The sequence below is a fragment of the Sarcophilus harrisii genome, chromosome 6, assembly GCF_902635505.1.
Source record: "Sarcophilus harrisii chromosome 6, mSarHar1.11, whole genome shotgun sequence".
NCBI lineage: Eukaryota > Metazoa > Chordata > Mammalia > Dasyuromorphia > Dasyuridae > Sarcophilus > Sarcophilus harrisii.
The window spans coordinates 162,809,352-162,822,769 of NC_045431.1; the positions used below are offsets into that span (position 1 = coordinate 162,809,352).

At 34.1% G+C, this 13,418-nt stretch overlaps 1 protein-coding gene across 1 annotated transcript in view; it reads right to left on the reverse strand.

Moving 5' to 3' along the window:
• Nucleotides 1-13,418, reverse strand: part of DCK (deoxycytidine kinase) — a 33,932-nt gene that overhangs the window by 18,481 nt on the left and 2,033 nt on the right. The window contains exon 2 of the mRNA XM_031944259.1: nt 1,760-1,875. Within this exon, the coding sequence (XP_031800119.1) occupies nt 1,760-1,875 (116 nt within the window). The remainder of the gene's footprint in view (nt 1-1,759; nt 1,876-13,418) is intronic.

Below are 13,418 nucleotides of genomic sequence, written 5' to 3' on the forward strand. Positions count from 1 at the left end.
TGAAATGGTACCCTCAAGTTGTTTTGATTTACATTTCTCTAATAAATACTGATTTAAAGCAATTTTTCATATGACTTTAGATGACTTTAATTTCTTCATCTAAAAACTGTATTCTCATATTCTTAACCATTTGTCAACTGAAGAATGGCTTGTATTCTTATAAATTTGACTCTGTTCTCTATATATTTTTAGAAATGAGGCTTTTATCAGAAACCATGGCTGTAAAAATTGTTACCTACCTATCAGCTTCCCTTTTAACCTTGGCTGCATTGGTTTTGTTTGTGCAAAACCCCCTGCTTGGCTTAGAAGCAGCTAGGTAGTATAATAGATAAGAGTGATGGCCATGAAGTCCGGAGAATCTGAATTCAACTCCTGTCTCAGTACTTACTAGCTGTGTGAACTCTGGACAAATCATTTAGCCTTTTTCAGATTCAGTTTCCTCATCTATGGGTGGTAATATGTGAGAATAATAACAGCATATACCTTACAGGGTTGTTATGAGAATCAAATGATGTTCCACTTTAATATATGGGAAGAGTTTTAAAAATTTATAAGTACTCTGTTTGCAATCTCTATATTCTCTCTTCCACATTACCAACTATTATTGGAGTTATTTTTATTACACGCATGTCCCGTAAGTATTTCAAATTGCAACATATCTAAAACGGAACTGTCTTTTCCCCTAAATCCAGCTTCCTTCCATTTAATTTTTTGAGATTTCTAATATAACAGGAAATTTTTTGTGATTAGAAGAATAAATTTATCTCCCCTTTACTCCTGGTTTTGCCATTTGGAGTCAAATAGAATAAGTGTAATTCTTCTACATGTCAGCCCTTCAAAAACTTGAAGACAACTATCATGTCCTACCTACCCACCCACCTTCTCTTCTCCAGGATAAAAATTTCTAGTTCTTTGAATTAATCTTCATATGATATCATGACCCTTCACTATCTTTGGTATTCTCCTTTGGATGCCCAAGGTTTAGAGTGTACTTATTTAAAGTTCTGTTTCCATTTTAAATATATAATTATACCTACCCTTCCCTCATACCAGCAGCTAAAATTTAAAAATAACTATCAGTACTTTATCCTATTAAGATATGAACAATAGGTTTCTGCTACACATTTCTATTTTTAACTATTATATGCCTTGCCTGCTTTTAAAGTTTTTTTACATAAAATTTTTTAATTACATAAAAAGTAAAAAGTTATTAAAGTTTCCTTCATCTTCCAGAAATACAGTTATTTATGACAATAGAAATTTATAATGAATAAATCAAAAATTTTTATTTTACTATGTTGGAAAAAACAAAATTTCATGGTTTTCCTCTCACTTTTCCCTCTGTAATACTGTATAGAACACTGCAACTCATATGGAAAAATGGAATATCAATTTGAGTTTAAAGGGAAAGATCTGACAATGATGTAAAATTGCATATTAGTCATCATTAAAACAGAGTTGAAAAATTAAGCAAGGAGGTTTGACTTATCTAAAAACAAAAGTCAACAAATATAAAAAGTCTCTTAGAACTAACTTAACATTTAGCATAGTGCCTAGCAGAAGATGCTTTAAAAATGCTAGTTGACTTTACTTAGAGTTGAATTCAATTTTATTACAAAAAATAGCAGAGACAAAAATGACAAAACACAGCATAGCTCTGAACTACAAGGTTTGAATGCAAACCAATAAAACAAAACAAAACAAAACAAAACTGAATCACCATATTCACCACTGAATAAGCAATATACCATTTTTGTACCTCAAATTCATCTTGAGTGTTTTGAACGCTGCACCACGTGGCAACAGGTTCAGGAACTACTTCCCAATCATCAGAGACTTGCTTAAGGATATTTACAAATGTCGACTTTCCTGCAGCTGTCAAAAGGTAAAAGAATACAACAATCAGAAAGTAGTGCTAAGAGCATTCATTAACCTTTATACATTTTTTCTTAAAATAAGGCATATTATAGCGCGTGGTTTAAAAACCAATTTTCAGATGTTTCTTTGGAGTTTTCAATTTTTAAAAATGTAAAATGAATTTGTAATAAGATAATGCAATTTGGTTTGATTTTTTTAGGGGGGGTGGCTTTCTTGTTTTGATTGTAAATGTAAAAGAACAAAAAAATGGGAGAAGTAAAAATCTAGGGATTTGTGACAGAAAAAGTTGCTTGTTAGTCATAGTAAGTCTTAACAATTTCAACAATTTGTGCTATTTAATTTATATTTTTAACTGTGATTCATACATGGGTATTTAGCCAAATGGCCAAGTTCACTCTCTGAACAAATATTACAGTAATTTCAAAAAAGATTTAACTCCAAACCATTTACATATTTTAAATATTGTTATTGATGCTTTTTTATATCATAGACTTACAAATATCTTTTTTCCTCTTCCCCAAAAATCTCCCTAGAGAAGGGAAAAAGTTTTTCAAAACTGGCATACTCCTGCCAGTACATCCAAACAATATCCCACACCCACAATCATCCACATCAGAAATGAAGGGAGTACATGAATTTTCTAAAAGAAGCATTACAGTGTTTAGATGTTCTCTGAACAATGTTGACATTCTAAATATGAGATGTTTCCAATAACCAGTATTACTAGATGAACTGAATTGTACCAGTTTTGACAATCAATATAAATGAAACCAGAAAAAAAAAATTGTAACCAAATGAAAAGAGCCTATAAGTTTGCCACATTTAAGTAAATAAAAAAGTTAAAATGCAGTTAGTTCTATTAGTCAAAAGTAACAAAAAAAAAAAAAAAAAAAAAAAAAAACTTTGTGGTGATTTTTTTTTTTTTAGAAAAATTTTAGAAAAAACAAAAATATTTTTAGATAAAAATATTTAGAAAAATACTATGAAAATGACCAGTTTGTATACTATTTGTTACAGTAAGAACAAAAAAAAAAAAAAAAAAGAAAAAAGAAATTCTATAAAGAATTTAATGAGGTCCTCCAAATTGAATTAATATATTTTAATATTGGGTGACTTCCATACAAAGGTGAGAAAATGGAGAGAATCAGTGAAAAATATCAGAGGTTCATAGTTTTAAAGTTGGAAGAGATGGTGGGCCATCATTTTAGATTCAGAAACAAAATATAAATTTGGATCCTCTAGAAACATTTATTATAGACGGCCTTCTAAAGAATTTTTGCCACAAAAGGCAGAAGAGATATAATGATAGTTAATAGGGATGGTAGGACCAACTGGGGAAATAGGAGCCTTTTTGTATGCAATAAGGCAAATATGTTTTGCTTAACAAAACATATTAGTCGGGGCAGCTAAGTGGCACTGTGGATAAAGCACTAGTTTTCCTTAACAAAACATTATTCAGGGCAGCTAAGTGGCACAGTGGATAAAGCACCAGATCTGAAGTCAGGAGGACCCGAGTTCAAATCTGAGCCTCAGACACTTAACACTTTGTAGGTATATGACCCTGGGCAAATCACTTAACCCCAATTGCTTCAGAAAGAAAAAAAAAATTGTTAAAAGGAGTTTTGTTTTCTTTTCATTTTCAATTTGGGGGTGGGGAGTGGGGGAGAAAAGGTAGGTTTTTGCTAGTTGAAAAAGATAATGTAATTTTTTTTAAATTGAAAATGAAGGGGCCACTAGATGGCATAGTAGATAGAGCACCAGTCTTGAAGTCAGGAGGACCTGAGTTCAAATTTGACCTCAGACACTTAACACTTCCTGGCTGTGTGACCTTGGGCAAGTCAGTTAATCCCCAAATTGCCTCATCAAAAAAATAAATAAAATTAAATTGGAATGACCCATTTCTGAATCGGCAGATTCAGAGCAAGATCAAAGCAAACTAAAGGAATAAATGAGATATACAATTTTAACTGTGTTGAGTCTTTTTTAAAAAATAGGAAATAGACAAAAGAAACAATACTATGATGAGTTCCCAAGAAAATTTCTTCCATGTAGGAAATTCAAGGTGAAGAAACTTCCTCTCCCAATACAGACCTGCAACTGTTCTGCAACTTAAGAGTTTTAAGGAGTTGCCTGGGGAAATTGAAGAAATGTAAGAGACTAAACAAGCTTTAAAAATTATCACTATAAACAGACAAGTTGAACAACCAAGGGTAAGCACAATTAGGTATGTAAGCTTCTTTGTAAAATCTTACAGTAGAAAATACTGCCTAAAAAAACAGATTGAACATTGAAGAAAAATGTTAGAAGGGAAAGCTTAATGAAATGCCCAATTAAACAAAATTATCCCAAGAACATTTAAGGATAAAACTGGAAGAAATGCAAAAAAATGCAAAAGATTTTAACTTCCTCTAATAGACTTTCCTCCTTCTTGACCTCTTCACAGCCTATGGCTAGCTCTTCCTTCCTCTCTTTTCTATTTCTGTGATTCTTCTTTATCCTGATTATTCCCTCATCTTTTGACTACTCCTTCTCTAGCTCCTTTGCTGCTCTCAGGCCACACTTAACACTAAAGAATAGTGTGTCCTTCAAGACTCTGCCCTGGGTCCCCTTCCCTTCCTCTCCTACACAATTTCATTTAATAATCTCATTCTCTCCTACAGATTCAACATCATCACTATGCTGAAGACTCTCAATTCTACTTCTTTAGCCCTCACCTCTCTGCTGACCACCAGGCTTACATCTCCAACTGCTTATTAGACCTTTCTACACAAATGTCCTATAAGCATCTGAAACTCAACATGTCCAAAACTGAATTCATTATCCTCCCCTCCTCCACATTTCCCTAACATTCTCCCAGTCACTTAAGACCACAACTTTGCTGTCATCAGTGTTTCCTCATTATCTGTTTCTCACCAGTACCCCCACAGCCAAGCTATTGCCAAGACCTGTTGTTTTACCTTCAAAACACCTCTTGTATGTTCTTTCCCCTCCTTTCCTCTGTCACTTCCCCCAACCTGTTAAAAGACCTCATCACATCACACTGCATCACTACAGTAACCTGATGACTTATCTCCTTGCCTCAAGCCTCTCTCCATTGCAATCTATCCTCTCCTCAGCTGAAATTAACCTATAAAATTAATTCATAAAATTAGTACACATCTCACTATATCACATAGCTCTCTATTCTCTATTCAACCAACTCTAATAGCTCCCTAATAACTCTAGGATCAAATGTAAAATCCTGTTTGGCATTCATTCACAGGCCTTCCATAAACTGGCTCCTTCCTCCTTTTCCAGGCTTCCTATCGCTGATGTATTCACCACAGCACCAATGTACATTGCAATGGTGACCCTAGCATCCTTGCTGTTCTTCAAACAAGAAATTCCAACTCCGGATTCTGGGCATTTTCTTCTGGCTTCCTCCGAGTTCTAGCTAAGATCCCATCTTCTACAACAAGCCTTTCCTAATCTTCCTTAATGCTATCGCCTTCCCTCTAAAATTATCGTGATAGATTCTGGATAAATCCTATTTGTACATAAGTGTTTGCTTGCTGTCTTTCCCAGAAGATGTGAGAGATCCTTTTTGTCTTTCTTTGTATCACCAGAACTATGTCTGTCACATGGTAGGCACTTAGCAAATGTTTGATGATTGATTGATAGCAAGGGCTTAATAAATATTTACTGACTTCATCAATGACAGTATTACCACCATATTTAGACTAAATTTAGACACAGTCACTTTGCTCTCTATGAGGAAGTAAAACTGGTATGAAGGAAAGCAAAAATTAGAAATAGACACTAAACTAGATTCACAAATATAAAGGAGTTGAATGCTAGAGACAAAACAATTAAGAAAATTTATGAATTAATTCCCAAAATCTCAAAGAAGGAAGGATGCTAAATGTTTTGGAATGAGGTAAACTACAGACACTATTTTAAAAAAAAGTAATCAAGGAAAAAATTATAACTATGACCGCATCTCTAAAACAAATGAATAATCTACATGTTCACTTAAAACATCACAGAACACCCTTAAAATACTCAGAGGCAACTTGGGAAACCAGAAAGAGCTCTGGATTCAGAGTAAGAAGAAATGAGTTCCAAACATCAATCTTCTACTTACTTTGTGGCTTAGGTCATAAGACAGCTCACCTGCCAAGGCCCAATTTCCTCATTAGTGAAAACAAAAAGAATGGACCTGAATAAAGATGTCAAACATGTAAATGGGCCTGCAGTGCTCCTGAGTGCCTCTTGAACCAGGTTAAAATGTAATTGAGAAATAAATATTTGATGAATAAGTAATGCTCAATAAAACATGGATAATGCTAAATTGTGATTTTCTAAGTCAACTATGTATAACCCACAAGGATCTTTATTTATGAGCTTTCTCCTGTTTCTATTTGAGTTTGACCCCACTAGAGTGGGTAGCCTCTGAAGTACTTTCTACCTCTAGATCTTATTGTATGATCCTTGAAGATCTGAAAAAGGACCAGGCAGGAGTTTGCAAATGACATTAATCCTGGAATGGCTGAACAGGTAGAGATTAAGATTTCACTTATTTATTGGCTGATGACCACAAAAAACAATTTGGTATGGTTGAACAAAAAGGTACCTTTATGATTCTCCTCCAGTAAAATGTCATGTCTTCCATATATTTTCTTTGTGCCTTGAGAATAAGAAGCCTTAAAAGATCCATCAATATAGAAAAGTGTTTGAAAATCCTCCAATTAATTATTAATACTAAGCAAGGAGGTGTGTATTCGTCAAAACTGTCTGCCAGTCATAAATAGATGGCAAGGGAAGTGACATATGAACAGTCCACAATGAACCATTCCAACAGAAATCCTCACTCTGCTGGCTAGAACTTTGTTCTTAGACACTAATCTTGTTCCAAGTCACTGTAATTCTATAGACTCTCAATGCATAGCCACATTTTTTCCCCATTATATTAGTTTATGGTAGGTCTGCCTCAGGGGCATGATCATCAGTGTTTAACATCCAGCTCTCCAGAAAGAGAAACATATGTATGACATAATTCTAAGTTTAACCTGCATTATTAATATTTTCTCCATAACTTTCCCAAACCTAGACAATCAACAGAACAATACATCCAATCCTGACTTGTAGCTTTTGCTGATTTCTGAAGTGTGAATGCTCAAACTGAAAATTTAACAATCCTTAGCTAGCTTGTGTGGGTTCTAGCTCATCCCTGGTCTGTATCCTGAACATCATAAAAGCCTGTCATTCCAGTGTTCCTTTTCTACACAAAATAGAAGTAAGGACATTTACAGGAGTTTTTCTCTAGTCAATTCAACAAATATATATTCAGTGTCTTTATGTAACACATAATATTAGGATCTAGGGAAGATACAAAATTAGAATAAGACAAAGTATCTGTCCTCCTAGAGTCTATAGTTAATCAAGAGATAGGATAAAGACATATAATCATGATATTATAATATGATTAAGTACATAAAAAGCAAAGAAAAAGATTACTAAAAAGGTAGACAGGGAGCTGAACTTCTTCCTTCCTTCCTTCTTTGAGATATTTTGGGAATTAATTCATAAATTTTCTTAATTATTTTGTCTCTACCATTCAACTCCTTTATATTTGTGAATCTAGTTTAGTGTCTATTTCTAATTTTTGCTTTCCTTCATACCAGTTTTACTTCCTCATAGAGAGCAAAGTGACTGTGTCTAAATAAGTCTTGATAAGTCACAACTTATCAAGATATATAAAAAGGAAGAGTTAAATAAGGAACAAGTATGTGAGATGATTGTGCAAAAAGTGGAGCAAGACACATCCTAACAGGAGAATCCAGACTTCTGTCATTTTCTAGGCTGCCTGTAGGGTGAAAAAAAGACTATTTAAAGTAAAAAAAATCTAAATTCAGATCCTAGCCTTGTTACCTATTACCTATGGTAAATCATATAAGTACTCCTGGCCTCTGTTTCTTCATCTGCATGATCTACTAGCAAATATAATTGATGAAGGGAAGACCAAAAGTGACCATGGATGGTTAGGTGTAGAGAACAAATTTACAGAAGTGATGTGCAATAAAAGGAAACACTGAAAAAGTAAACAACTATAATACTAATCAGAGAAGTGAAAAGAATAAATGGTGTTCCCCATAAACCACCAAAAAACATACTTTTAAAAAAAGTTCAGGCCACAAACTTGATTCTAAAATCATTCCCCCAACTTATAACACTAGACCATTCTGCCTTGTCTTTAAGCTGCCAAAGAGAAAGCAATGTTCATGCTGGTCACATCCTAAAAAGTGGAAAAAATACCACCCTCAAAACAGATTTGTATCAAGGAAACAATACTTACTCTTATTTTCCATCTGGGCAAAAGTCCAGTTTTTCAACCTTTTTTTTGAACAAACTAATACACTAATATTCTTTTTGGAGGCAAAAAGGAACGCAGCCAAGGATACTTGGGCAAAAAATTTGGGAAAGAAGTCATGGGAACTAAGTAGTTCCTAATGATTACTGTTTTATACTGAGATCATTGTGCTAAAAGTCACAGAGAATACTAAGATCAGAGCAGGAGGTGAACCCACCATAAACAAGACATAATAGTGTTCCACTAAAGGGGAACATTAGGTGAGGGGTTATGAGAGCACAGAATGTGACCAATTTAAAAAAACGAGGTCCCAAAACAAAGACAGTAAGACTTGAGGTTACAGAATTCTTTCTAATCTACAGAGGGAGGATTTCTAGGTCAATGACAATTTACAGTGAGAACTAGGCATTTCACAACTTCTCAAGCCCTCAGTTTCCTCGTTTGTAAAAATGACAAGATGAGAATAACATCTCCAGAGTGCCAATGAGAATCAAGTGAAAAATGTCTCTGGAAACGTTCAAAATCACAGAACTTGTGATATTAATGCAAGGTATCCACTTGAATAAGTCAAAAACAGGGTTTGTTCTACAATCAATATTAAGTATGATAGACCTTTACTCTCTCCAATGATTCCCATACTTTTTCATAGAATTTTACCAAAACCTAAAAATCACTCTGGAAAGAGACTTTAAAAATGAAAAAGCTTTTTAAAGATCAGTAAAAGAGAGAAAGCCTCTCAAATATATTTATAAACCATATTCAGCAAATTCATCATCACTGATTTATATTTTATTATTCTCCGAGGACTTCGCCTAACAAATTTTCCAAAGAAACTTTAAAAGATCCTATATTAAAATATAAATTATAAAAGATCCTATATTGTTGGAGGAGGAAATAGTCACACCAAATTAATAATGACTAAAAATAGCTGATACAAAACACTTTTAAAATTGCAAAGTACTTTTAAAACATTATCCTATGTTTGATTTAAAGACTATGGGAGAAGAATAGGAAGAGAGAAGACTTGGACTGAAAAAAAATGGAATTGCAAAGATGATTTAGAGGGATTTGGATCTGTAAATAAAATCAGACTAAATTTGAGGAGAAATTTGGGAGAAATTGAGTAAAGTAGGTAATTTTTAAGTGTTTAGAATATGAAGAAGGGCAAAAATTGAATTTTGAGGGAAGAGAAATGTGAGAGAACTTGAGAATAAAATAAAGAAGAATCTGAGCTTAAAGAGAAAGGAACATTCTGAAGGAAACCGCTAGTAAGAAAAGTGAACACAAGCTTCTGATGAATACATTAACAATAATGTGTGAATTAATTAATACAAAGCAAATTAGTACACAGCTGGGTGGCAAAATGATAGACTGTCAGTCCTGCAATCATGAAGACTACTCTGAGTTCAAATCCTGTCTCATATACTTAGTAGCTATATGAACACGGGCAAGTAACTTAATTCTGTGTGCCTGTTTCCTCATCTGCAAAATGAGCTGGAAAAGGAAATGGCTAATCATTCTAGTATCTCTTTACCAAGAAAACTTCAAATGGACTTGTGAATAGTGAAACAATTGAAAAATGACTGAACAACAAAATTAATTACATTAATTCATTTCTATAATAAACCTACTTTTTGTAGCTTCAAAAACTTTAATATGTGATTTTGTCTTTTCTTGCTGCAAGCACTTGTTTTATACAATTTTGCATTGAATTCTTCATCACAATGGATATCAACTACACCTTTGACAAAGAGTTCACTTCCAATTCTAGCCTTGTTTTCAATAGAAGTTATTTTAAGCTATTCACTAACCAAGAATATAGTGAAAATTTTGCAGTTTTTAGAGTCAGAGGCCCTGGGTTCAAATTCTAGCTCTGTTACTTCCTAACTTTCTGATCCAATTGGGGAAGTCATATCACTTCTCCTACTGTTTCCTAAATTGTAAAACTAAGAAGTTTGACTATATGACCTCTATTTCCTGCTATCCCTCTATAACCCCTACAATCCTAGGTCTAGCCACAAGATAGAAAAGGTGCAGGGGCGAAGGAGGGGATCTGTTGAATAAATATTCCAACTATGAAATAAATAAAAGTGGGCCTCTTGGAGAATAAATTGAATAAATTGACGAAAAGGTCAATTTATTCTCCAAGAGGCCCACTAACACATAAATATGAAGCCTTAGGCTAGCTCTCTCTTTGAAAAAAAATTGGCAAAATGATCACCTAGCAAGAGAACAATAACTATTCCTTGAGTGAAGGAATGAATGCCCTAGTAAACAGAAATAAAAGTTTCATTGAATTTTTTAAAATCTTTACTGGGCATTAATCAATGGGTAAGAAATTCAACAGATAAAAGGGAAAAGAAATATATTGGGATCCTAGGATCTAGAATTAGAAGAGATCTGGGAGAAGTGAGTCCAGCCTCCTCATTTTTCAGATGAGGAAATTGAGATTAGATCACATAGTACAGACAGTAGCACAGCTAAGATTTGACTCAAGTTTTGTGACGTCCAAATCAAGTGCTCTTATTCATTCATTAGGCATAGGAATCAACATAAATAAAAGGCATGGGAATTGGGAAAGTCATGAGTAAGTTATCTCTTGCACATCTCACAACCTTCCCCAAGCCAGTTTTGATATATCATAAGTCAGCATAAGAAATTAAACGGGAATTTGGGGAGTTTAGCAGAAGCTGCAAATGGCATCAATGCCATCAGATGACCCCCCAAAAATTTAGAAGCTCAAAGATACATAAAATGTATGTATAGTATTTTATAATATCAACCCAAATTTTGTAATAATGCATTGTAAAGACCTCATAAAAGAAAAAGAAAAAATGCAGACTTCTTCAGGACAAAGGGAGAGTAAAAAAAATTTTACTTGCATTTTCCAGATTGAGGAGATAGCCATCCCCTTAATTCATTACTCAGTGATGTGGAAGCGATATCAGAAGACAGTAATCCAACATGAGATAAGAGTAGTGCTATATTGTTAAAGGCCTTGAGAGCCCAAAGGAGTCATAGCTGTACTTTTTAGACAATTAAGATTTTTGTCAAGCAGAGTGAAGAAATATTTACAAATAGAAAATTAGTCTAGAAGTCATATTAAGGCTGGATTAGGGACAGCAGAGAGTGAAGTTAGGAAGGCCAGCGAGATGACTTCCAAATTGAATGTACTATCACAATTCCATTATTGTGTTAGGTTGGTTTTGCTAAAAGCTTTTTCTTTTTCTTATTCTTTGTTATTTATAGGCAGTGAAGGAAAGGGGATACACAAAAGCTAGCAATAAAAATTAAAAACAAACAAAAAAATGCTATTACAATAGTCCAAGCTGTAATATAAGCTTGTAATACTCTATCACATTAGATCAATATAACACAAGGTTTGCAAACATTTCTTCCTGACAACCCTGAGGAATAAATATTGGGTTATTACTTCCATTTTATAGATAAGGAAACTGAGGCTCACATAATTGAAATAATTTACCCAAAGTAACATAGCCAATAAGTATTAAAGCTGGAATATGGAACTAGGACTCCTATTCCTTCCACTAAAACATGTTGCTGTGCTGGGGGATGACAGCAAGATAGAGATACTTTTAAAAAGGCAAATGAAAAACATTGGATTTTTAATGGGGGTTGAGAGTGGGGATAAGGGAGAGATTCTGGAACTCAAAAACGTTTTTTAAAAATCAATGTTAAAATCTACTGGTCATCCTGCCATCTGGGGGAGGGGGTGGGGGGGTAAGAGGTGAAAAATTGGAACAAGAGGTTTGGCAATTGTTAATGCTGTAAAGTTACCCATGTATATATCCTGTAAATAAAAGGCTATTAAATTAAAAAAAAAAAAATCAATGTTAAAATACTATATGATGACCAGTTCTGATGGACCAGGGCATCCTCAGCAACGAGATCAATCAAATCATTTCCAATGGAGCAATAATGAACTGAACCAGCTACACCCAGAGAAAGAACTCTGGGAGATGACTAAAAACCATTACATTGAATTCCCAGTCTCCATATTTATGCCCACCTGCATTTTTGATTTCCTTCACAAGCTAATTGTACAATATTTCAGAGTCTGATTCTTTTTGTACAGCAAAATAACGTTTTGGTCATGTATACTTATTGTGTATCTAATTTATATTTTAATGTATTTAACATCTACTAGTCATCCTGCCATGTGGGGGAGGGGTGGGGGGTAAGAGGTGAAAAATTGGAACAAGAGGTTTGGCAATTGTTAACGCTGTAAAGTTACCCATGCATATAACCTGTAAATAAAAGGCTATTAAATAAAAATGTTAAATGTCAAAAAAAAAAACTTTCAAATAACATGGGAAATATTAAATAAATAAAATTTGTAAAAAGAAAAAAAAAAACTGAATGGGAAGGGAGGTAAAAAGAACCATTAAGTTTTATTTGGGGTATTGTTGAATTTCAAATGCTAGTGAGACTGAGAAAGGGAGCAATTCCCACAGGAATCCAAGTCAAACTGGGGAGAAAGCTCAGAGCTAGAGGTTCAGATTTGAAAATGGTCTTCATAGATTGGACAGCTGAAATAGCAGAAACAACTAAGTACTCTTATTGGCACTTGTCTAGAGCTGCAGAGATAAAGTCAGGACTGAAAGCACAGTTTTGAAAGTCATTTCTGTTGGGGTTCAAAGGAAACCTCACCAAAAGGTTGTGGTTCCAGACTGGTGTCCCGAAGTGTCTCAAAAAAATTCCCAGGCTTGAAGCCATATCTGAATCAAGGGGCAAAGTCTATTGTAATTGTGATGCCAATAGAAACAAGCTAAGTTCCAAAAGAATTTAGCAAAGAACCAGGAGCAAGGAGATAAAATTTATCCAGTTCTTCATGTCATTGATATACTAATTTTATGGCCCAAAGGTAGAACTGAGGAGTGGTCTCAAGAACCAACAGATTATTTGACAGTTAGTAATGTTCATAGGACTATTTTAAAGCCAGAAGACTTTAGAATCAGTGAAAAGTATATAGAATCAGCATTTAGTGGCTCAGACTTGGGATGACCAGACTGAGACCACTGCTCCATTGTTTAGATTGTTAGAACAGAAGCCCTCTAAGGTCAAGGGGACCTCCCTACTGCTGTCTGCCCTTAGAAGTTATATTTCATCAGTTTGGATCTTCAAGTCAAGGGGCAAGCTTACTATAATTTTAATGCTAATTACAGGGGGC